This window comes from Macaca mulatta, chromosome 2 (assembly GCF_049350105.2).
Source record: "Macaca mulatta isolate MMU2019108-1 chromosome 2, T2T-MMU8v2.0, whole genome shotgun sequence".
Taxonomy (NCBI): domain Eukaryota; kingdom Metazoa; phylum Chordata; class Mammalia; order Primates; family Cercopithecidae; genus Macaca; species Macaca mulatta.
The window spans coordinates 79,029,588-79,056,717 of NC_133407.1; the positions used below are offsets into that span (position 1 = coordinate 79,029,588).

At 38.9% G+C, this 27,130-nt stretch overlaps 1 protein-coding gene across 5 annotated transcripts in view; it reads right to left on the minus strand.

Moving 5' to 3' along the window:
• Positions 1-13,824: 13,824 nt before the first annotated feature.
• The window catches only part of SERPINI2 (serpin family I member 2), a 31,875-nt gene continuing 18,569 nt past the window's right edge, over positions 13,825-27,130 (minus strand). For 3 of the 5 annotated variants that reach the window (XM_077991626.1, XM_077991625.1, XM_077991624.1), the window contains 4 exons: positions 24,467-24,564; positions 20,863-20,949; positions 18,263-18,352; positions 13,825-14,070 (listed from right to left, as the gene is read on the minus strand). In XM_077991626.1, coding sequence (XP_077847752.1) covers positions 13,994-14,070; positions 18,263-18,352; positions 20,863-20,949; positions 24,467-24,564 — 352 coding nt within the window. In that variant the 3' untranslated portion in view covers positions 13,825-13,993. Of the gene's footprint in view, positions 14,071-18,262; positions 18,353-20,862; positions 20,950-24,466; positions 24,565-24,610; positions 25,120-27,130 lie in introns of those variants that run through there. The other 2 variants (XM_077991628.1, XM_077991627.1) reach the window with 2 other exon arrangements.

A 27,130-nucleotide genomic window follows, 5' to 3' on the forward strand; every position in this document is an offset into this window, starting at 1 on the left:
CCATTGATGAGAACCAATTATAAGGCTCCACTTGTGTAAAGGCAAGTATAGATGAATAGAATTTCCTGGTGAGCCCACCACTGCCCAGCACCAGCTCTATATTGCAAAATGGCAGTCAAAAAGTTTTACTAGATATAGGTCTCTGACACAAAAGTAAAATTGTGTATACATATATGTGTGTGTGTGTATATGTATACATATGTATACACACACACACACACACATATATATATGTAAGGTCTCTGAGCCCAAGCTAAGCCATTGTATCCCCTGTGACCTGCACATATATGTCCAGATGGCCTGAAGCAAGTGAATAATCACAAAAGAAGTGGAAATGGCCAGTTCCTGCCTTAACTGATGACATTTCACCACAAAAGAAGTGAAAATGTCCAGTCCCTGCCTTAACTGATGACATTACCTTGTGAAATTCCTTCTCATGGCTCAACCTGGCTCAAAAGTTCCGCCACTGAGCACCTTGTGACCCCCCACCCCTGCCAGCCAGAGAAAACCCCCTTTGACTGTAATTTTCCACTACCCACCCAAATCTTATAAAATGCCCCACCCCTATCTCCCTTCGCTGACTCTCTTTTCAGACTCAGCCCGCCTGCACCCAGGTGATTAAAGAGGTTTATTGCTCACACAAAGCCTGTTTGTTGGTCTCTTTACATGGATGCAAGTGAAATTTGGTGCCGTGACTCGGATCGGGGGACCTCCCTTGGGAGATCAATCCCCTGTCTTCTTGCTCTTTGCTCCATGAGAAAGATGCACCTATGACCTCGGGTCCTCAGACCAACCAGCCCAAGGAACATCTCACCAATTTTAAATTGGGTAAGTGGCCTCTTTTTACTCTCTTCTCCAAGCTCTCTCACTATCCCTTAACCTCTTTCTCCTTTCAATCTTGGCACCATCTTTCAATCTCTCCCTTCTCTTAATTTCAGTTCCTTTCGTTTTGTGTTAGAGACAGAGGAGACACGTTTTATCCGTGAACCCAAAACTCCGACTCCAGTCACAGACTTGGGAAGACAGTCTTCCGTTGGTGTTTAATCACTGTGGGGACGCCTGCTTGATTATTCACCCATGTTTCAGAGGTGTCTGATCACCGTGGGGACACCTGCCTTGGTCCTTCACCTTTAGTGGCAAGCACCACTTTTTTGGGGGATGAGCACCCCCTGCCCCTTCTCTCTGTGTCTCTACCCTCTCTTTTCTCTCCACTTTCCTCGGGGGGACAAGCACTCACCACCCCTTCTCCACTTTCCTGGGGTCAAGTACCCACCTCCCCTTATCTCCATGTCTCTACCTTCTCTTTTCTCTTCACTTTTTTGGGGGGCAAGCATCCCCCACCCCTTCTCTCTGTGTCTCTACTCTCTCTTTTCTCTGGGCTTGCCTCCTTCACTATGGGCAACATTCCACCCTCTATTCCTCCCTCTTCTCCCTTAGCCTGTGTTCTCAAACACTTAAAACCTCTTCAGCTCACACCTGACCTAAAACCTAAATGCCTTATTTTCTTCTGCAACACCGCTTGGCCCCAATACAAACTTGACAACATCTCTAAATGACCAGAAAATGGCACTTTCGATTTCTCCATCCTACAAGACCTAGGTAATTTTTGTCAAAAAATGGGCAAATGGTCTGAGGTGCCTTACTTTCAGGCATTTTTCACACTTCATTCCCTCCCTAGTCTCTGTTCCCAATGCGATTCCTCCCAGATCCTCCTTCTTTCCCTCCCACCTGTCCCCTCAGTCCCAACCCCAAGCATTGCTGAGTCTTTCCAATCTTTCTTTTCTACAGACCCATCTGACCTGTCTCCTCCTCTCCAGGATGCTCCTCACCAGGCCAAGTCAAGTCCCAATTCTTCCTCAGTCTCTGCTCCTCCACTCTATAATCCTTCTCTCACCTCCCCTCCTCACATCCGGTCCGGCTTACAGTTTAGTTCGGTGACTAGCTCTCCCCGACCTGCCCAACAATTTCCTCTTAGAGAGATCACCAGTACTGAAGGCATAGTCAGGGTACCTGTGCCTTTTTCTCTATCAGAACTCTCTCAGATCAGTCAGCAATTAGGTTCTTTCTCATTAGACCCCACTAAATATATACGGGAATTCCAATATCTAACTCTGTCCTACAATTTAACCTGGAGTGACTTAAATGTCATCCTAACTTCTACCCTCTCCCCAGATGAACGACAAAGAGTTTTTTCTCTAGCCCAATCGCATGCTGACAACCACCAGCTCCATGAGCCAGACCTCCAGGAAGGCATTAGAGCAGTTCCCCGAGACGATCCCCCATGGAACTATCAGGCAGATTCCCCAGGTATAGCTAGGTGAGATTACATGATTTCCTGCCTAGTTTAAGGGCTTAAAAAGGCAGCTTACAAAACTGTTATTATGACAAGCTTAAAGAAACTACCCAAGATAAAGATGAAAACCCAGACCAGTTCATGTCTCATTTGGCAACAAGCCTGACATGTTTTACAGCCCTAGACCCTGAAGGGTCAGAAGGCCATCTCATTCTAAACATGAATTTTATCACCTAGTCAGCTCCTGACATTAGGAAAAAAGTTTCAAAAATTAGAATCCAGCCCTCAAATCCCACAACAGGAATTAATCAACCACGCCTTTAATGTGTACAATAATAGAGAGGAGGCTGCCAGGCTGACTTACAATTACTTGGGGGACAAAACCCAGCTGCACCTCCAGCACACAAGAAGTTCAAAATGCCTAAGTCACACACAACTAAGCTGCAGCAGTCAAGCATTCCTACAGGACTTCCTCCATCAGGATCTTGCTTCAAGTGTCAGAAAACTGGCCACTGGGCCAAGGAATGCCCACAGCCCAGGATTCCTCCCAAGCCATTGTCTCATCTGTGCAGGAACCCACTGGAAATCAGACTGACCAGCTCTCCCAGCAGCCACTCCTAGAGCCCCTAAAGCTCTAATCTAAGGCTTTCTGACTGACTCCTTCCCAGATCTTCTCGGCTTAGCAGCTGAAGACTGACGCTGACCGATTGCCTCAGAAGCCACCTGGACCATCACGGACACCAAGCTTTGGGTAACTCTCACAGTGGAGGGTACGTCCATCCCCTGTTTAATCTATATGGGGGCTACCCACTCCACATTACCTTCTTTTCAAGGGCCTGTTTTCCTTGCCCCCATAACTGTTGTGGGTATTGATGGCCAAGCTTCAAAACTCCCTAAAACTCTCACACTCTAGTGCCAACTTAGACAACATTCTTTTACGCACTCTTTTTTAGTTATCCCAACCTGCCCAGTTCCCTTATTAGGCTGAGACTTTTTAACCAAATTATCTGCTTCTCTGACTATTCCTGGACTACAGCCACGTCTCATTGCCACCCTTGTTCCCAATCCAAAGCCTCCTTTGCGTCTTCCTCTCGTATTCCCCCACCTTAACCCACAAGTATAGGACACCTGTACTCCCTCCCTGGCAACCAATCACGTGCCCATTACTATCCCATTAAAACCTAATCACCCTTATCCCACTCAATGCCAATATCCCATCCCACAGCACACTTTAGAAGGATTAAAACCTGTTATCACTCGCCTGCTACAGCATGCGCTTCTAAAACCTATATAAACTCTCCTTACAATTCCCGCATTTCACCTGTCCAAAAACTGGACAAGTCTTACAGGTTAGTTCAGGATCTGTGCCTTATCAACCAAATTGTTTTGCCTATCCACCCTGTAGTGCCCAACCCGTTCATTCTTTTGTCCTCAATACCTTCCTCCACAACTCACTATTCTGTTCTTGATCTTAAAGATGCTTTTTTCACTATTCCCCTGCTCCTCTCATCCCAACGTCTCTTTGCTTTTACCTGGACTGACCCTGACACCCATCAGTCCCAGCAGCTTACCTGGGCTATGCTGCCGCAAGCCTTCAGGGACAGCCTTTGTTACTTCAGTCAAGCTCTTTCACATGATTTACTTTCTTTCCACCCCTCCACTTTTCATCTTATTCAAATATTGATGACCTTCTACTTTGTAGCCCCTCTTTTGAATCTTCCCAACGAGACACCCTCCTGCTCCTTCAATATTTATTCCTCAAAGGATATCAGGTATCCCCCTCCAAAGCTCAAATTTCTTCTCCATCTGTTACCTACCTTGGCATAATTCTTCATAAAAATACAGGTGCTCTCCCTGCCGATTGAGTGTGACTGATCTCTCAAACCCCAACACCTTCTACAAAACAACTTCTTTCCTTCCTAGGCATGGTTGGATACTTTTGCCTTTGGATACCTGGTTTTGTCATCCTAACAAAACCATTATATAAACTCACAAAAGGAAACCTAGCTGACCCCATAGATCCTAAATCTTTTCCCCACTTCTCTTTCCATTCCTTGAAGACAGCTTTAGAGACTGCTCCCACACTCGTTCTCCCTGACTCATCCCAAACCTTTTCATTACACACAGCCGAAGTGCAGGGCTGTGTAGTCAGAATTCTTACACAAGGACCGGGACCGTGCCCTGTAGCCTTTCTGTCCAAACAACTTGACCTTCCTGTTTTAGGCTGGCCATCATGTCTCCGTGCAGCCACTGCTGCCGCCCTAAAACTTTTAGAGGCCCTCAAAAGCACAAACTATGCTCAACTCACTCTCTACAGCTCTCATAACTTCCAAAATCTATTTTCTTCCTCACACCTGATGCAAGTACTTTCTGCTCCCTGGCTCCTTCAGCTATACTCACTCTTTGTTGGGTCTCACACAATTACCATTGTTCCTGGCCCGGACTTCAATCTGGACTCCCACATTATTCTGGATACCACACCTGACCCCCATGACTGCACCTCTCTGATCCACCTGACATTCACCCCATTTCTCCATATTTCCTTCTTTCCTGTTCTTCACCCTGATCACATTTGGTGTATTGATGGCAGCTCCACCTGGCCTAATCGCCACTCACCAGCAAAGGCAGGCTACACTGTAGTATCTTCCACATCTATCACTGAGGCTATTGCTCTGCCTCCCTCCACTACTTCTCAGCAAGCCAAACTCATTGCCTTAACTTGGGCTCTCACTCTTGCAAAGGAACTATGCATCAATATTTATACTGACTCTAAACACACCTTCCATATCCTGAACCACCGTGCTGTTATACGGGCAGAAAGAGGTTTCCTTACTACACAAGGGTCCTCCATTATTAATGCCTCTTTAACAAATACTCTTCTCAAGGCCGCTTTACCTCCAAAGGAAACTGGAGTCATTCACTGCAAGGGCCATCAAAAGGCCATCAAATCCCATTGCTCTAGGCAATGCTTATGCTGATAAGGTAGCTAAAGAGACAGCTAGCATTCCAGCTTCTGTCCTTCATGGCCAGTTTTTCTCCTTCTCATTGGTCACTCCCACCTACTGCCCCACTGAAACTTCCACCTATCAATCTCTTCCCACACAAGGCAAATGGTTCTTGGATCAAGGAAAATATCTCCTTCCAGCCTCATAGACTCATTCTATTCTGTTGTCATTTCATAACCTCTTCCATGTATGTTATAAGCCACTAGCCCATCTCTTAGAACCTCTCATTTCCTTTCCATTGTGGAAATCTATCCTTAAGGAAATCACTTATCAGTGTTCCATCTGCTATTCTACTGCCCCTCAGGGATTGTTCAGGCCCCCTCCCTTCCCTACACATCAACTTGGGGATTTACCCCTGCCCAGGACTGGCAAATTGACTTTACTCATATGCCCTGAGTCAGGAAACTAAAATACCTCTTGGCCTGGGTAGACACTTTCATTGGATGGGTAGAGGCCTTTCCCACAGGGTCTGAGAAGGTCACCACAGTCATTTCTTCCATTCTGTCAGACATAACTCCTTGGTTTGGCCTTCCCACCTCTATACAGTGCAATAATGGACCAGCCTTTACTAGTCAAATCACCCAAGCAGTTTCTCAGACTCTTGGTATTCAGTGGAAACTTCATATACCCTACTGTCCTCAATCTTCAGGAAAGGTAGAACAGACTAATGGTCTTTTAAAGACACACCTCACCAAGCTCAGCCTCCAAATTAAAAAGGACTGGACAGGACTTTTACCTCTTGCCCTTCTTAGAATTAGAGCCTGTACTCGAGATGCTACAGGGTACAGTCCATTTGAACTTTTATGTGGATGCACTTTCTTGCTCAGCCCCAACCTCATCTGAGACACCAGCCCTCTAGGCAACTATTTTCCAGTCCTCCAGCAGGCTAGACAGGAAATTCGCCAGGCTGCTAATCTTCTCTTGACTACTGCAGATTCTCAGCCATATGAAGACATCCTAGCTAGACGATCAGTTCTTATTAAGAATCTGACCACTCAAACTCTACAACCTCAATGGATCAGATGCTACTTAGTCATCTTTAGTACCCCAACTGCCTTCTGCCTGCAGGATCCTCCCCACTGGGTTCACCATTCCAGAATAAAGCTATGTCCATCTGACAGCCAGCCTAATTTCTCCTCTTCCTCCTGGAAGTCGCAAGCACTTTCCCCTACTTCCCTTAAACTCACTCACATTTCTGAAGAACAGTAATCACTCTTATGAGCCTAATAAATCCCTTCATTCTATTAGGTCTGTTCATCCTTACCCTACTTTTTGCAACAGGACTTTATGCAGTCACCCCCACTACTTGAACTGAGCCCCCAAAACTAGTCATCCCTGCTATCTTCTGTCTAGTCATACTCCTATTCACCCTTCTCAACTACTCATAAATGCCCAACTCTTGTTTACACTGCGGGTTTACACTGTTTCTCCAAGCCATCACAGTTGATATCTTCTGGTGCTATCCCCAAACCGCCACTCTTAACTCCCTCTTAGAGTGGATAGATGATCTTTGCTGGCAGGGCACCCTCCAATACTTTCACCCTGATGAAGTTCTATTCTTTACTTTCATACTCACTCTTATTCTCATTCCCATTCTTATGCCAACCTCTACCTCTCCCCAGCTATCTCCACCACACTATCAACCTGACTCACTCTCTCCTTTGCTTTTTCTAATCCCTCCTGAGCAAACAATTGCTGGCTTTGCATTTCCCTTTCTACCAGCACCTACACAGCTGTCCCTGCCTTACATACAGACTGGGCAATATCTCCTGTCTCCCTATACCTCTGAACTTCCTTTAACAGCCCTCACCTTTACCCTCCTGACGAACTCATTTACTTTCTAGACAGGTCCAGCAAGACCTCCCCAGACATTTCACATCAGCAAGCTGCCGCCCTTCTCTGCACTTCTTTAAAAAATGTTTCTCCTTATATCAACTCTACTCCCCCCATATTTGGATCCCTCACAACACAAAGTACTATTCCTGTGGCCACTCCTTATGTATCTCTTGGCAAAGACCCACTGGAATTCCCCGGGGTAACCTTTCACCTTCTCGATGTTCCTTCACTCTTCATCTCCAAAGCCCAACAACACACGTCACTGAAACAATTGGAGCCTTCCAGCTCTGTAATACAGATAAGCCATCTATCAATACTGACAACTTTAAAACATTAGCAGTAATTATTGCTAAGGAAGATACTTTTTCACTCCATCCTTGCTTACTTTCCCCTTGCTCAGCAGACTCTCCTCCCAGGCTCTCTTCTTGTTTACTTATACCCAGCCCCATAAATAACAGTGAAAGATTGCTCATAGACACTCATACACCATGAAAATCGAACCTCTCCCTCTACACATTTACCCCATCAGTCCCCATTACAACCTCTGATGGCTGCCACCCGAGCTGGATCCCTAGGAGTCTGGGTACAAGACACCCCTTTCAGCACTCTTTCTCATCTTTTTACTTTGCATTTCCAGTTTTGCCTCGCACAAGGTCTCTTCTTCCTCTGTGGATCCTCTACCTACATGTGTCTCCCTGCAAACTGGACAAGCAAATGCATACCAGTTTTCCTTACTCCCAAAATTCAGTTTGAAAATGGGACTGAGGAGCTCCCTGTTCCCCTCATGACACCAAACAACAAAAAAGAGTTATTCCACTAATTCCCTTGCTTGTCAGTTTAGGACTTTCTGTCTCCGCTATTGCCCTCGATACTGGAATAGCAGGCATTTCAACTTGTCACGACCTTCTGTAGCCTCTCTAATGACTTCTCTGCTAGCACCACAGACATATCACAAACTTTATCAGTCCTCCAGGCCCAAGTTGACTCTTCAGCTGCAGTTGTCCTCCAAAACTGCTGAGGCCTTGACTTACGCACTGCTGAAAAAGGAGGACTCTGTATATTTTTAAATGAACAGTGTTGTTTTTACCTAAATCAATCTGGTCTGGTGTATGACAACATAAAAAAACTCGAGGATAGAGCCCAAAACCTTGCCAACCAAGCGGATATTTACACTGAGCCCCCTTGAGCACTCTCTAATTGGATGTCTTGGGTCCTCCCAATTTTTAGTCCTTTAATACCTATTTTTCTCCTTCTTTTATTTGGACCTTGTATCTTCCATTTAGTTTCTCAATTCATCCAAAACTGTATCCAGCTCATCACCAGTCATTTTATATGACAAATTCTCCTTCTAACAACCCCACAATGTCACCCCTTACCACAAAATCCTCCTTCAACTTGACCTGTCCCACTCTAGGTTCCCACGCCACCCCTAACCCCATTCGAACCAGCCCTAAGAAACATCACCCATTATCTCTCCATGCCACCTCTGCCAAAAAAGTGTTTCACTGCCCCAATACTTCAATACCATTTTATGTTATTTTTCTTCTTAATATAAGAAGGCAGGAATGTTAGGCCTCTGAGCCCAAGCTAAGCCATCGTATCCCCTGTTACCTGCACATATATGTCCAGATGGCCCAAAGCAAGTGAAGAATCACAAAAGAAGTGAAAATGGCTGGTCCCTGCCTTTCCTGATGACATTACCTTGTGAAATTCCTTCTCCTGGTTCATCCTGGCTCAAAAGCTTCCCATTGAGCACCTTGTGACCCACCACCCCTGCCAGCCAGAGAACAATCCTCTTTCACTGTAATTTTCCACTCCTACCCAAATCTTACAAAATGGCCCCAACCCATCCCCCTTTGCTGACTCTCTTTTCAGACTCAGTCTGCCTGCACCCAGGTGATTAAAAAACTTTATTGCTCACACAGCGCCTGTTTGGTGGTCTCTTCACGTGGACATGAGTGAAAATATATATATGCTGTTTTTAAAAAATAAATCTCAAACCTATAAAGAGACAACTATTAATAAAGAATGTAAAAGATCAAGATCCTTGTGAGAAATAAATGTGGAATGTACTTTTGTTTTGTGCAAAATAACTGCTTATAGACAATAAAAACTCAAAAGACATTATTTCAAAGATGTGTCTTTGAGGAGAAACCCAAGGTTTGCCAAGATAGAACTTTGGAATAAAGACTTGAAATAGGATTAGTCCAACCAACCCTTCATTTTATAGGTGAGGGCATTGAAGCTCCAGAGAATTGATGTGACAAGCCAAAAATTATAATGTTGGACAGTGAAAAATATCTCAACTTTTGATTCCTTTTTTATCATCAGAGTGATCAGTTGAGGAATCAAAAGGAGAAAGAAAAGAGATTATTGACATTTAGAATTTTAGGCTTCAGATTTAGAGATTATCATATGAGGAACTATGAAAATAAGGGGAGAAGGGAATCACAAAATCAAATGCTCTTGCAAGCAAACAAATTAAGTAGGCCCACACTTCTACCAAGTGCATGTAGTCAGACTCAGGCCAATCCATGGCTCGCGGGTTAGTCCTTCATAGAATATGCTTCAATGGTATAAGGCTACACAGTGAGGAAGTATCTTATTTCCAGAGGTCTAAGACACAGACTTTTAATGAAACCTGCCTAAAGTTTTCTCTGTACCTTTGAAGGTTTCCATCTCATCATTACCCAATTCAGGAGATGTTATAAGCCTCTCCAAAGAAAGAAATTGTTCCTTTTCTCAGGTCTTTGGCCTTTCAGTTGTACTGCGTGATGTGGCAGATTCTGAGATGAAGCAGGGATCCCTCCTACGGGCCTGCCACCCACAAAGCATGGAAATAAAGGAAAATTTTGAGTTCTTTCTGGGGAAATTCCAGTCACCGACCTAGCCCTGAGAAGTAAAGGAGCAACCTGATAAGTAAGAATACAGTAATATCTGAAAACAATAGCCAAGGAAGCTAGAGCCACAGTGTTTGCTTCTCTATAGAAAGTAAAGGTAAAGTCTTCACATATGTCCCTGAGTTGTTTTTCAGAAACCTGGACCCCTCACCACATGGAAAAGCCATCTGCTGGCACATAGATCTCAGATGGGGGGAACTGAGGACTAAACTCTGTCATTCTTTGTTCTTAATTTCTTCCTGAGGGCCCTGAGGGAAATTATACTAACAGGCCAGAGCTCAGCTCTCCTTTCTGCTGGCCCAAAGCCAAACCAATCACAGATCAGAAAACATTTGAATCCACCTGTGATCTGTGGGCCATGCCATCCTCCCCACTCACCTGCTTTGAGATGTCCCACCTTTTTAGGCCAAACCAACCTATAGCCTCCATGTATTGATTTATAGCTTTGCCTGTAACCTCTGCCTCCCTGCCTTTAAAAACTCTTACAGTTAAGCCACTGGGAAGTTCAGATCTTAAGCATGAGCTGCCTGATTCTCCTTGCTTGTTGCCCTGAAATAAATGCCCCCACTTTTTCTTCTTGCAAATCCCAATGTCATTGTTTGGTCTTGCTGTGCCAGGCAGGCAGACCCAAGTTCAGTCTGGTAACCACTCCTCTAGAATACGCCATGAATTACAGCTATGTGAAGTCAATAAAACCCAAAGTTTCCAAAAGAAACATTACTATTTTAATAATTATTTTGCCTCCATGAGGAATAAAAATATTTCCTATATATGATGTACTGGACTTTTACAAGGGGTATTAATTTGACAGCAATTTTATCCCATATTGATTATGGACTGTTGTGAATTCTACAGTTTTCATATAGTTTAGCAAAGAAAATTATTTCATACTTATTTTCCTTCATAAATAGATGTATGTTTTGTAAATGTATTCCAGGCGCTTGTAACCTTTATGATACAAACTTGCAATAACTACTGAGTTACTTTCAATTGAAAGTAAAAATTAAATGTTTTAATTTTGGAAGTGGTTTGGCAACAGTATTTCCAAAACGTGGTAGAAAATGGTGTTTTTTAGCTTGAATCCACACCAGAAGGCTACTCATTCTTCCATAAAGAGCTTATGGAATACACTCCCATTTTTAAGCCAAATGGAAGAAGAACATGAAATCAGAAAAAAAAATTACCCAACTTCTGTATAATGCTTTCAGGATCCTCAGTAGGGAACTCGAGGCAGACTTTTAGCAAATCTTATTAAAGAAAACAAATATATTAGGAACACATTGTAAGAATATGTACTTAAAGTGAAACTTGGGTAGTGATCTTATTACATTATCTCAATTATTGAACTCCTCTTAGTTTCTTATTCTGTTTTATTAATGTCATCAGTTATTACCATTTGAAATTAACTTGTTTTTGAATTTGCTCACTGGTTTACTGCTACCAGTAAAATGTCAGCTCTATGAAGACAAGGACCTTGTCAGATTTGCTCGCTAATATATCCTTTGTGCTTAGAAAACTACCTGGAACATAGTGGAAGCTCAATATTTGTAGAATGAATGAATGAATCCCGAGAGCATGACATCTAATGCATGAAAGAAGAGCAGAAGAATTCAGCCAACCCAAGAGAAACAGGAATGTGGACCACACCTGAATAAAACTACTATCCTCTTAACTCGTTATTCTCTCCTTCCTGAATCAAAGACTCATATTTTTAAAACAGATATGCTGTGAGGAATTTACACCACAAATGTGTGTCACTAACATATAGATTAGTATTTACTGTGTTATATCTTAAGTATGCTAAAATTGAAAGTAATGAACATTGCTTTCAACTATGTTATGATTTTGAAGCAATCACAATTCATTCTAAAGTTGGCTTCATAATGTCTTGAGTATTGCTGCCGGTTTTTCTGTAGATGGATACCTAGACTTTGAAAATTAAAGTAGAAGATGAAGGACAGCAGAATATGCCACTACAAAAGATGCCACTTTTGCATAAGGATTATTTTGAGCTAAAGGCAACTGAGAAGAAGTAGATACAGGAAAAGTTATTTGCCTTGCCTAAACAATTTGCCTAAAAACAGGATACAAATTCACAAAGTTATCCCTCCTCCTCTCTCTACCAAGTGGGACAGAATTTGATCACTGAAGATGACTTAAGATGCTTATCATCCTGGAGATATCACCACAGGAATCTACACAACAAATTTTACAAAATAGCCTTTATCTACCATATATTTGCCTTCCTACAATTTACTGCCCTTAAAAATCCAAGGTCCTTTTCCTTTGTCATTTCTTCAACAATGTATTATTCTTTGTCAAAGATGCTATGTAAGCCAGAGTTCTAAGCCACTTCTTTGAGATTTACTCATTTTTTTCCTGGGTATCTTCTATGTGTACATGTGGTATATGTGTTAACAAATGTCTGTTTTTCTCTTGTGAATCTTTTGTTTTTTGAGATGAGGATTCACTCTATTGTCCAGGCTACAGTACAGTAGCATAATCATAGTTCACTGCAGCCTCAACCTCCTGAACTCAAGTGATCTTTCTGCCTTATCCTCTCGAGTAGCTGGGACCACAGGCATGTGCCACCACACCTGGCTATTATTTTTAACTTTTTTTTGGACAGGATCTCACTATGCGACCCAGGCTGGTCTTGAACTCCTGGCCTTAAGTGATTCTCCCACCTAAGGCTCTCAAAGTGCTGAGATTACAGATGTGAACCACCACACCTGGCTATCCTGCCTTTTGTTACAATGGATACTAGCTCAAAGCTATGAGAAGTAGAGAGAAAATTACTTTTTCCTTCCCTGCAAAGGGAATATAATTCAGTAATTAAGGCCATAGACTTCTAGCTCGAGTAGTTCTGAGTTCAAATCTACCCACCATATTTATCAGTTATGTGTCTTTGACTAATTTTATAACATTTTTGAATCTCAGTTTCTTTATCAGGAATTTAGGTAATGCTGTTTCATAAAAATTTTAGTACATTTAACATAATGTAAAAAGTGCTTACTTCAGTGAGCCCAACACACAATTAGGGCTCAGTGAGGTGTAGCCATTATCATTAAGCTCTCTGCCAAAATTCCCACGACAAACAAACAAAAGGCATTTTACAACATTAGCTTGAAAATCGAAAAACTATGAAACATGTTACATGAAGTAATATTGGAATGTAGTTTTAGCTTTTGATATTTAGATGTGATGTTTCAGAGTATTCAAGGGAAGGGATCTGCATTTAATCTTTATAGTGCACAATCTTGACTCTAACACTTCCTTGGCTCAGTATTGTAAAATTGTGGAAGTTCAGCTTCCTAAGTCACACTAATTATGCTGCCACTTTCACCTATAAAAAGAGGAATGCTTTACAAAAGTGCTCAGTATCTCTATATTGTATATATTTTAAAACCATAAATCAGTAGGAAAAAAACTGGTATGTCTCAAAATTATTAAATGTAACATGTCAAACAACAAGTTAAGATTAGCGAAATGCCCAAAGCTCCTCTACTGCAAGGAATATTGGATCTCTGTGTCTTAAGCGACACCCCAGAGAGGCATGTACCATGGCCACGGTCTCTTGACCTTACCTCCCCATAGCTAGATAATGGGGCTATGTGTGAGTTTAATAGTCCAGTATTTTAGGATATAATAAACTTGATATATAAGACAAGAATTTGATATTTAAGATATTATAGACAGGATTATTCTAACATATGAATGGTAATATTTTATATACGCTCAAGGCTTTAGACGCACATAGATTTTCTAAAACATACAAAAAGAACAGAAACAAATGCATACCTAACTTTACTTATTCATCAAGACAGATATCTATTAACACAGGCACAGTTTAAAACAGAAAAGATATAAGATATAGAGCAAATATTGTCAAGATGATGATATTTAGCCAATCAACTATTTTCGAGAAATCATCTTTTATTCTGAGGCTGTGTTTTCATTCACAGTGAATCTAAATCTCTTCCTTTTATCTCTTGGGTGTCAGGATTTGTCACTCTTCCCATAAACAAAATTGATTCTAGGGAAACAAACAAACAAACATATTTTAGGAATTTCTGGAGAAAACAACTGACAATAATTAGTTTTTCTTAATATTTAACATATTATTTGGTCTTTTTTCTCTGTAAGATAAATAGGCGGTGTCCAATAGCAAAGCCTTCTCCTTTGTCTCAAATTCATAATTATATCATTATTAATCATTTTCTGGTAATTTATGAAGTAAATTAACACCCACTACAGCTTGTCATGGAAAAAGCATTAATCCTGTTTTTCATAGAGGGAAGTAAAAAAAAAATAAAGTGACAGAGAGGTGTTCTTCTAAATATAGAGACCCAGTCTGGAGAACATAGCATAATAAAATGGTGATAAGCATGGTAGAGTTTTAAATTTAAGGCATTAGCAGTCATCATTTTATGCATATAATGTAACGCTTCAGGGTTAAAAGTGCAACTTCTCAGTTCTCCTTTTTCAGCGCTGAATCAAAGCTTACTTTACTGCCAAAGACAATATTTTTATATCTCTAGTATTTTCAAATCCTCACCAAAGTGATATACTATACAGCATAAATGCAAATACCTGTTTTCAACCATTCTGTGTTTGCAAGTGAAAAGGAACTAAGAACTGAAGGACAAAACAGAAAGAATGATGTACCAAAATCTATTCACCGTTCTTTTCAACTGGGTTAAGAGAAGTGACCTAAATCAATCAGTGTCAAATGTTGCCTTAAGTTCCTTACACTCAGATGTAATAAAGGTTAATTTCCAAAGTGATCAATTTTGCATAATGTTAAAGCTAATGAAAATGATATTTAAATGTATTTAAAATAATAGTAGGATGGCCCTTTTTTATTAACTCTACTATTCAGTCCAAAGACACACTCTTTGAAGAACCAATAACATGAAAATAGATATAAACTCCAGAAGATTTTATATATTTTGTTTGTTTGTTTTGTTTTTGTTTTTGTTGTTGTTGTTGTTGTTTTTGCTTTTGAGACGGAGTCTCGTTCTGTCGCCCAGGCTGGAGTGCAATGGAGCGATCTTGGCTCACTGCAAGCTCCGCCTCCCGGGTTCACACCATTCTCCTGCCTCAGCCTCCCAAGTAGCTGGGACTACAGGCGCCCGCCACTACGTCTGGCTAATTTGTTGTATTTTTAGTAGAGACAGGGTTTCACCATGTTAGCCAGGATGGTCTCGATCTCCTGACCTCGTGATCCGCCCTCCTCGGCCTCCCAAAGTGCTGGGATTACAGGCGTGAGCCACTGCGCCCAACCCAGATTTTACTTTTTATTATGAATAATTATAGTCAACAATGTTTTGTTTCAAAATATTAAAATAATTATGGGAAAAAGAAAACAAATACCCCAATATTTCAGATAGATAAAGATACATAAATACATTTCCCAGAATAGATATTTCATTTAGTCGCAATAGGAATAAGCAGTGACTCTTTTATCTTCATAATACTAATGCCATAATGCTATGGCATTAAAATGTTCATTAGAATAGTTTGCCTGGAAACATTTTAAAGTAAATTCTATAAACACTAACTTATAATTGAACATAATATCTTAAAATTTTAAATACCTAGAAGTGTAGAATGTTACATAAAAGCCATTAGTACCAGCCTTTTCAATCTGTTTCTTCAGGAAGAATCACATTTTGAATTGAGTCTTCATGCCATCATCAATCTACTCACTAATAAATTGGGCAGATTAACAAAATCTCCCTTGACATAATAGTGAAGAATTTAGAGGCAGACTGAAGCAAAAATGATTATTATTTTTTATCTTCATGCTTCCTTTCTAAATAGGTATCCCCATATTGAATCAACATATTTATACAACATCTTCATCAGATGTAAGCAACTTTTACCTCCTAATATTACAATACAATAGCATTACCAAGCTAATGGCTAGAAAAAAAATTCTTAATGGATATTCTGCAATCTGCTTCTCCCCTCAACACATAACCCAAAAGAGTTCTAAACGCAATAACTTTCATTATATCTGGAGTCCTGTCAATTTCAAAATCATAATTGACTATTTTTTCAGGAATGGTACCTTTCATGAGTATCTTTCACAATTTTCTTCTCAAAGCCTATAAAGTGGGCCTATATCCTCAACCTTAAAAAGGTGCTTTATTGTTCTAGAAGTTTAGCTTAGTAAGGGCTTTAGATGAATATACCGCAATATAAAATTCATCTGATAGGAAAATCCAAATAATGTATAGATGTTACACAAAAGGACTGTTTGGATAAAAGAAAATTTCCAGGCTACGTAAAAATTGGTTGTACTAAACCTGAAATCATTCGTCCTCATACTTCAGAAATCATCAACAGAATACATTTTATGTATACCATGAAGCCATTTAATAGTTCACTATGGTGATGCTAAATCACTATCTTCATTAATCTCAATGATTTCTTGAGTTCATTTGCAAGAGAAAAATTGATAAATCACTAAATATGTATTATCCTAAGATAACAGCCCTTTCTATATTTTATTAGGTAACAATGAACAGTCCCTGATAAATGAATGTCCATTTATTTTAAACAATACTTTAAAGGAGCAACCCTAGTTTAGAAAGTCTCATTACAATAAAGAACATAAAACAGTTCAAACTGTCATTAAGATCTGCTAGTGAAGCATTATCATAAATAAACAGATAAGTGGGTTTTGAATTTTTGCTGCTGTTTTACTGATAGCTGTTACTTGGCCTTCGCATATAACAAGTCATCAACTTGGAAAATACAGTAAAACATAATTATTCTAAATTCCATTATTTACTTGTGCGTTGATGCCCAATGAAGTTCCATACTACACAATTATATATTAATTCTGAAAAATTAGAATTATCTAAAGGTTAGACGTAGAGATCAAATGACATACTTAGAATACATTTGAACACTGACATATCCATTACTAGAATTGAAGTTGTGTTAATACAGTCTCATCAATTCTAAAACTTTCATTGTTTTTAAAATATGACTTTCAGAAGGGTCACTCAGCATGAGTTTCATGGAGCCAAAAAAAGAGTGATGTATCCCTTACTGGGCCAATAATATCAGTATCCCTAGTTAATCTAACAGATTCAGATTCTGCAATTAATTTTGTCTCTTCTCCCTGTAAATGACTTTATACTTTTTCACTTGCCTTTCTTCTTTTATTCACTCACTCATTCATATTAATTTATTCATAATGAACACTTAGTATGTGCCAGGCACAGTGTTACAGGCTTCAAAAATTCTTTTATGTAACTCTATGAGATAAGTATTACTATTATGTTCAAATAAGATACAGGGGAAATGTGGCTTAGAAAGGACAAGCAACTTGTTTCACAACTGTTAGTGAATTCAGCTGGAACTTGAGCCCTACCCAATTTCACACCCTGTGTCTATAGGGAAACTGATATTATGTGCAAGGCGTTTTGCCAAATATTGGCCTGAATACAGAGATGAGTAAAATGTAATTTCTACTATCCTGTGGCTTGTAACTCTCACATGAGCATTATGACTGCTGAAGGATCCTAAACATAAACTTGACAGTTTTCCCACTGTATTCACATTTCTGGCTTTTCTTATTCCCAGGAGAAAGTGCAGAAGCATCCATCCAGACAATCTGCATTTCTCTGTGTTGGCATTGTGCCCAATGCCAATCCAATCCACTACTTCCACGCTCCCTTTTTTACCTAACTGCATCATCTTTCACCAGTTGACCAAGTTGGAGATTTGACTCCTTCCTTCCCCTCAGAACCTACACTAGTCACTTACTGTTTTGGCATCCACCTCTGAGTTCTTTCACAACTCCACACCTCTCAATTTCCATCCCCAATGTGGCATCATACACAGACAGTTGACCGGCATTCCCACTCTGACACTTTCTAGTTATGTAACCTGAGACAAACTATACAATCTTTCTCTGAGCTTTTGTGTCTTTACTAGTCAAATGTCTAATCTTTTGCAGTGGTTTCAGCTTTAGTGACGGTTATATGAAATGGTTACCATATATAGTAGCCATGATGGCAGTTATTATTACCACTGCCCTATTTTAGGCCTCTGTCTTCTCTTAAAATACAGTACCTGGTATATAAAAGTGCACTTAACAAATATCCATTGAAAGAACAAATGACTTCAGGTATGTGCATTGCAATTAGAAACTGGAACTAGTTCTGCCTAACATAATCAGTTCCCCAAAGAATTCGCAAAAACGGTACCTGTTGGGTTATGCTTCATAATAAACAGAAATGGATGATTTGCTACAAATCGGTTTTGAGCCAGACTCATGATCACAGGGATGTGTATGCCTATAAAATAGAGACAACAGTTATTTAGATACTTGCATTAAAAGATCAGTAAAGAAAGTATATTCATAATACATTTTGTAGATAGGAAAAGTCATTTTGTGTAAGGAGTTAACGTGGAAAAGTAACCATTTTCTACATATGGAGGAATTTGCAATAAATTTAAAAACCAAAGTACTGAAGAATAAATATTAGGTCACTCACAGAATAATTCTAACTTTATATTTATGCTCAGTGAAGAAGAAAGCCAGATACCAGATTCAATTTAGTGAAAGCAGTTGAAAAAATTTATCTTTTAAACAGTAATTTTCTGTTCACTTTTTATTTGCATTATATGATTTATTTCTACAATGTTTGTAATTCCTAATTCCTATTTAGGTATGTTTGCACTTCGTTTTTATACTTCGGGTTTGTGGTAATCACATCTGAGCTCAAATTAATTTTTTTTTTACTTACTCTTTCAAAATTATTCTGTGAGCTCAGAGTTTTTAGGATTTGGCAGTGAATGTGTGTGAGATTTTTATTTGAGATTTGAAGCAGAAATCTGCTGCCTTAAAAATTACTTTCTGTGATAATTGATATTATGCTGCTCCATTATATCATTTGTCAATATTTAGAATGGGAAAATATAAAAAGTTACATATTTTTCCTATCTAGATGAAATGTTTTATGCTTAATTCAGATACTGTCTTTACCAATAATATAGTTATTTTGTACTGTTATTTTCAGACCCCAGGAAAAATAAAATCACTACATATCATTAGAATTGTAAAACAGTCAAATATAATCTTAGTATGATAACATGATTGGCACTCTCCTATCCAGAACATCAAGAGTATGTTACCCAAATAACCAGTGAATATAGGCTCATGTACGAATTATTAAGATAAATCCAAAAGCAAGGTCAGTTTTACTCCCATTCCCATTCACAGTGAATACTTGGACTTTTTCTGCTTTTGAGCAGTCCCTGAGTGGATTTCTGAAAGTCAAAATATCCAGGCTGACAACTCTGAGGAGTTTTACTATTGATTCATCTGTTTTCTCTTAGTGATTGTTACAGAATCCTAGAAAAGTTTAGACTTAAAATGAGAGACAGTGGGCAATAACATAAAGAGCTCTGAACTTAAAGTCAGGGAACATGAGTTGTGTTCAAATGCTGCTGTCAATCAATAGTATGACCTCAGGTAAGCCACTTTACATTGCTGGGACTGTTTCCTCACCAATATAATGAGATCAAACAAAAATCTATAAGGACTTTCTCAGTACTGTTTGAAAGCAGCTGGAAAATTTGTCTACATGATCCAGCAATTTCATCCAAATATAACCTTTTTACTTCTCCAAAGATTAATATAGTTCATCCCCTACAATCCAAATTCCTTGAGCACAGCAATGCAAAATCTTTCAGATGACAAAATCGTAATGGAGTCCAGTGTGTTTCATCCAGATGTCAAAATCCATCGGCCCAATGCAGCATTGCAAATTAATCAGGAAATTAATAAATGAATATCAATTTTTATGTATTTACCAGTAAGACATTTTAAATGATAAATAGCTTTTAAATATTGATTAAAATCCAAATAGTATGAGGAATTAAAATAGACTTATAAGGAATTCATTTAAGTTGCTTGTCCATTTCTAATTGATTTTAGGGCTTTTTTTCTAATTATTTTTCAAGCATTATTTACACGTAGCACAGATGCTATTTAAAATGTCATTTGTTCAAGGAAATATGGCCTAGAAGAGTGGTTCTCAAACTAGAATATACATACAAATTTCCTAGTGATCTTGCAAAATGCAGATTCTGATTCAGTCGGTCTAGGTTTTGGACCTGAGATTTTACATTTCTAACAAGCTCCCAAGTGGTGCTGTTGTTGGTCGATGCACCACATTTGTAATATAAAGGGCAAGCTGCAAACCACTATGGAGCACTGGTTCTTCGATGCACATTGGTATCGCTTAGGAAAACCTAAGAAAATATTGGAGTCTGAATTTCACTTCCAGAAATACTGATTTAATTATTTTGGGGTGTGGACTGGGCATAGGAGTTTTTAAAGCTTCCCAGGTGATTTTTATGTGCAGGTTAAGTTTGAGAGCCACTGCCACAGAGATAATAACAAGAATCAAATTAGCAAAGTGGGGACTAACTTGGTGTAGTGAAAGAATGAAATAAAATACAATTATGTAAGGGTGAGCATTCCTAAAAAATAATGATTTTATATTTGAACCCCAAAATTTTCTCCACAGGTCCTATCTGCTAATTCGCAGGCAATCCAATTCACAAGTGAGCAAATATCAGTAGACAGGCCTCAACTCCTCCTCCTTCCCTTCCTTTTTGTATCATGCTGTGACTGAAGAGAAATATGAACAGCGTATACAACCATTTCCTTTTTTTCCTCCTGAAGTGTATTAGATAGCAGAAGAAAAAGATTACAATACTTCAAAAGGGTCAGCACCGTAATATTCATCCTCTCCCCATCTTTCTTTCTAGCCTGGCCAGAAATCATTCACCCTACCAGTTGATGTTGCAGCTTCACTGCCATCTTCATTTATCTCAAAGAAAACTTTCTGCATGACTTGGGAAACATACACTTCAGATGAATCTGGTTAAAAAAAAATACACAAAAGTGTATTTAAGAGTTAAAATCAAAAGCCATTACCTATTAGGTCCCAGATTAATTACTTTTTTTGGAGATGGAGTCTTTCTCTGTCACCCAGGTTGAAGTACAGTGGCACGATCTCAGCTCACTGCAACCTCTGCCTCCCAGATTCAAACCATTCTACCATCTCAGCCTCCCAAGCAGCTGGAATTATAGGCGCCTGTCACCACACCCACACTCGGCTAATTTTTGTATTTTTAGTAGAGATGGGGTTTTGGCATGTTGGCCAGGCTGGTCTTGAACTCCTGACCTCAGGTGATCTGCCTGCCTTGGCCTCCCAAGTTTCTGGGACTACAGGCATGAGCCACCACGCCCAGCATAATTACATTTTCAAATGATCAAAGGCAAGGAGACAAATAAATGAACTTTTTCCTATTTAGTCAATTTGCTACAGATAAAGGTGATTTAGACTTAGCTCTTCCAGACACGACATATATACAGAAAGAGAGAGAGAGAGATCAAGTTTTTCTGTGATATAAAAGGTAAATGATGTAAGCCTCAAATCACGTATCCAACTAAGTGAAATATTTGAAGGGACAGAGAGCTTTTCCTCCCTTAGCCATTGTCTATAGACAGCATGAAAGAGGCTTTCCAGATTTGAATTAATCTCACTCTATATATTTAACCTCAAAGCCAAAGTGCCTTTTATATTCTGTATTTAGTTTTGATCTTAGTTTAAAATAAAATGTACTTGCCTTCAAATCTGGGGAAGCTATGAAATTCTAAGGAACTTCCGTGTCACCGGTTACAAAATCACTTCAGAGATACACTTTAAAACCTGTTAAAGTTTTCAGCATAAGATCGTGTCTTACAACGTTTTGTTCTGGTGTGGATACAAGCTGAGAATGAATGCTCCTTTTTCTCCCCTTGGTGGAACTGATGTGTAGGTGAAGCGTTTCTGGTAGAGTGACTTGCAAGTATAATCTCCTCAAGAAGGAAGAAGTGAAACTGGGAGCCCAGAAGGCATGTCAAGCTGGCCTTGCAAGACAAGATAGATCTGACAATGTTCCTCAGAGGACAAAGGAAGCATGCTCTAGAAAACTGCCTGGCTCATAATTGGCTTGCTATAAATATTTGTCATATATAAGCCAATAATAAATAAGTCAATGCATCTGAGTATGTCTAGTGATAGAAACCTGCAAAGTGGAGAGAGACGGGCATCTACTCTATTAGTGTGAATTAACTGAAATGCAAGAGAATGTTCTCTCAAGGTCTGGCAAATAAGCACCTTCTTCTCCCAGGATTGCCTGGAATAAGACAAATAAACATAGAGGGAATGACCTAGTGGCCCACACCAAGAGGAAAGACCACAAAGCAGGTTAGGAAGGAGTAAAGAATTTCACCCAGTTTAGCAATGGCACGAGCCCAAATGACTCCCTCGCTATTAGACTACACCACTTAGTCTCCTTTGTTCCATCTCACTGCAGACAAAACCCAGTCTTAGGAAAAGAACAGGCCCTGAAATATGGTAGGTTAGAAGAATGTGAATTCTATAAACTCATTCATTGTACCTTCATAATAATTATTTCTTTTAATTTTTAAATAAAAATTCTAAGTACATTGTTATTAAATTAAGAGAACAAGAAAACAATACATTTGCTAGATGTGCAAGTAATATTAATGTGATACTTTTCCCACTTGCTGTTTCATATTTAACTATGTGCCAAATGTTAAAGTAGATGATTTACATACATTCTTTTATTTATTTCCCCAGTCACTATATTGTCTCACTTAACAGATTGGAATGCTTACACTCAGAAAGGTTAAGTATTTTACTACGGGTTACACAAGGAGTAGTAACTGAGTGAGAAGTCAAATATTTTTCTCAAAGTTTCCAAAGTAACTCTGTACAATCATTTCATTCAAAACTTGTGAACTATATAAATATAAGGTAGTGTCCCTTTCACACTGATGGCCCATAAGACTAGTGTTGGGCTGTTTCATAGTAGCCTTTAGTGAATGTTTATTGTACAAATGATAAGTAGAGATAGCAGAGAATTTACTGTGCTCCTAGCTACCAGTAGAGGTATCAGCATTGGCTATGACTATTCTATTCTAGGCAATAAGACAGAACCAAAATGGTTAAAACAGCTCAAATAGGTAACTCAAGAGGGAAAGAACAGAAAATGCTAGACATTTATTCTTTTCTGCACTGGGTTATTTTCTTGAATAAAGTCTTCTATGAAACATTTTGGAAGTATTTTCTTTAAAAATCTGCCTGTAACAGGAGATTTTTTAGAAGTCACAAATTGCTGGGAATTTGCAGAACAAGTGGCTGTTTGAAGTGTCTGAGGCATATTGAGTGATCTCCCTATGGCTGGAAAGAAGTTTAAGAAAAGGAAGTGCATGACAAATAGTTTGGATTATTGAAGGTTGAAGAGGTAGTTGTGTCTCAGGGCACACAGAGCATCCTGTTGCAGTATTTAATGTTGACCATCTCATACCTAGTGCTGATAAAATTGTCAGTGAAGTCAGATCTATCTGTCAGTGTGAGAACGAGTAGCCACATCATGTGTGAAGGTGATAATGAACACTTTGATATTTGTGACCTCATTCACCTCCTCCATCAGGAAAGTTTTTCATTCTATTCATTTGCCCACATAATTGATGAATGATGACTAAATTAACAACATGTTTCTAAAGCCCAGATAACTATATAGAAATAAATACATAAAACATTTCTGCAGTATTTCATGTTATGATTTACAACCTCATCAGACAGACACGCCTAGGCCCCTTTTTATAGAACAGAAGACTGAATTTAAAAGAGGGTAAGTAACTTGGGACAAATTGGCTCTCTTCATCCATTTTTTTTAGCTAGTTATTTTTGAACTACTGAGTACCACTGAAACTCGAAGAATTCATAGACTGTGTTGGCTTTGTTGTGCAAGTGAACGTGTTAACCATGCAGGATTCCCCCAGTGCAAGTGAGCATAAAAGCTCCATCTTCTCAGATTTGTTGTCAGCCCAAAAGACACCATTGCTAAATCTGCAAGCTGTAGCATTACAATTTCTTGATTGCGCTCATCATCCAGCAGCTTATGGATGACTATTGCATGTGTTCTCATATTAGTGAATTAACATTTGCAAATTGGTTTCTAAGAGTTGTATTAGCTCTGCTTAGATGAGAGACTCAAAGTTGTAATTCCCATTATTCAGATGAGGAAATCCAAACAGGGCAGAAATAAAAAACCATATAACACTTTTATGTAGTTTTATTAGAAGTATAGCCAGAGTGCTTATCTAACATTCCAAAATGCTTTTTGACTTTCATTAAGAAAAACTACTTAAATATAAAATAAAGTACTTGTTTACAGACAGCTCAACATGCTATGACATTTATTCACTGTGTGTATATTTACCAGAGCTGAATGCTCTTTCGGTTTTTAAGCTCAGTTAGTTAATGTAGTCCTAACAAAACAAATTAACATGATAATATAAGAATTATTTATCATAATACCTGTTATTCCAGAAAGGTCGCAGCCACCACTAAATATCTCGGTTATGTTCAAAGAATATAAAACATCTTTGAAGTCTACTTTTTGTTCTACTTTAAATCTGTTATTTAAAAGAAAAAGAAAAAGAAAAGTCTTGAAACACTGCACATTTTTGCTATCAATTTTTTTAATGGATGTCTTGGAGGATTATATATTGTAAAATCTTTTGTTTGTATTATCTCAGTTACATTTTCTTACATCTCACACCATTTTTCCCCAGCTCCAACAATCAGTTCTGGGTTGCCAGTAACTTGCTTCCCAGATAAATGGTTGGAGGAAAGAAAGAACAGAAATTGCATTTTTTTGAAGTAACAATTACCCAACAAAACTAGGTGAGAATTCTAAGTTATATCTAAGGTCTCAATTGCTTGGCTCCTTTCTAGTAAGTCTAAAATTTCCCTCTTAGGTATTCAAGATTTTCACACCATCAAAGATGGTTCCTGGCAGATGTCCATGACATGATGAGCAGAGAACAGGAGTCCACAGTCCTTGGAGAAGATTGTTAGCTATTAAGCAATAGAGAAATATTTATAACCTATCATTCATCTCGCCCATTGTCACAGTCAATGAGATGTTCTTCAGTTTATGGACAGGCATAATATCTTCAGAATAGGTCCTGTAAAAGGATAAAGGAAGGGGAACCAGATTTCTGTCAAAGGAAATAAAAGACAAAAATTACAGGAGAGGAAAAAAAAAAAAAAAAGCAGCTAGCCAGTGCTTCCAACACCGAACCATAAGTTAGGAGGCTAGTGTCTGGCTCACCTATCTGTGCCTTAATTTGCCTCACCTGTGAAAAGGGAACTTAACCAGATAATCCCAAAAGATTTTCTCAGCCACTGATCTTCTATGATTCCAAATCAAAAGCAATCACTGAACCTCACTTTCCCATTTAAATAAAAGTGTGTGGGGGGCAGGGGGAAGGTAGTACTTATTGACTTCATAGATGCTTAAAGCATTAATTTGCATTTTAAATACAGATTGGAAACCTGGTTTATGAAAGAAAAGACATATGTAATAATCTTAAACAGGGAGCTATATATATTTCCGACATCAGCAAAATTCCAGGCAATTTCTACTGAGGAGCTTTGTCTGTGCCCTCTGGGCATTGGCCCCTGTGCTCCCGTTAGAATGCATACACTAGTGCTCAAGGATATGTGTTCATTCAGCAGGAGGCCCATAACTGGAGCTAGAAATTAGATGGGGCGATCAGTCTAACTAGATCATTGTTTTAACTGGCAAATACTGAATGAGCTTCTTAATTATAATTCTCCAAAGCAATGAACATGGTGTGGCAGAACTCTACTGGGACTAAATTATTTCTTGGCAAAACAATATGGTTTTTTGGAAGATGGCAACTCATTCAGAACCCTATCTACCTGGGAATGGACACAACATGCACATTAAAATCAGCTGATAATGAAAATAGCTCATTCTACGCCCACTGCTTTCAACTTCTTCCTTGTAACTTCCTACTAAGAAAGATAATATGCAGCATGATGGTTTGGGAGATTTGCTTTTTTCCTGTTTTTATTACCACAGTCTTTAAACTGAATGGAGTATGGGCTTTTAAAGGGTGGAGAATCTATGTTCTAATCTACCTATAAATGGGCTATAATAGTCCAATAATTTTAGGATAATGACAAGAATACCGCAAGACTTATTACAACTTCTAATAATGCCTAATTATCACTGGAGAGTCATTTAAGTAACAGTCCTGCTCATAATATAGTCCGATGAAACCTACAGCAATAGAAACACATTCAGCCATCTAATGAAAGTATAATCTACAGCCAATTCCTAATTATCCTTAATTATTGGAGCTATGAATAGTCAGGTGTGAAGAAGCACTGCCATGTGTTAGGTACTTAATATAAATTACAGTTTTTAATCTTTACAAAAATCTAAGGAAGTCGGCATTATTATTTCCATTAATGTATAAGAAAATAGAAGCCTGAGGAGGTTAATTTCCAGGCTGAAGGTTAAGGTAGGTTCCAGAGGTATGATTTAAACTCAGGTCTATTTGAAGTCAAAGCTAATGTGCTAACTGCCACTACCTTCTAATCAAAATATAATTCAACACCACCATATTGGTCAATATATAATGTCCCTCTTCCAAAGTTTATGAGTCTTCATATTTCTCCCAGTTGTGGTTCGTTTTCCCTTTTCCTTAATCCTCCTCTAAAATTGTCAAAAGAACAGCAGGCAAAGGTAAAAGAATGAGCAGCAAAATGCTAGATAAACAATTAGCAACTAAATCATGAATGGAATTTTTAGCATATACAAATAATATCTATTTGTTTAAAAGACAGTAATTCACTCCCAAATGTAACCATTGTGCTGAAACAGATCTCACATAGATAAAAGCTGCAGAAAAATGAAAAACAATCCCAATTTTTGTTTTAAGAATGACCTACTTCTGGCCTCCAGGCCCTACTGGGGAATGGTATTGGCCCTTCCTTTCCCCTTATCCCCAGAGTTCTTCTTTAATGAAAAAAAGCCTTGGATCAATTTCCCTCTGGGTTTGTGTCCTTATTATCTGAAATCCCAGCTTTGATACAGTGGGCTTGAGTCATTCTTGGTGTATTACACTATTCTCACACTGCTATAAAGAAATACCTGAGTCTCAA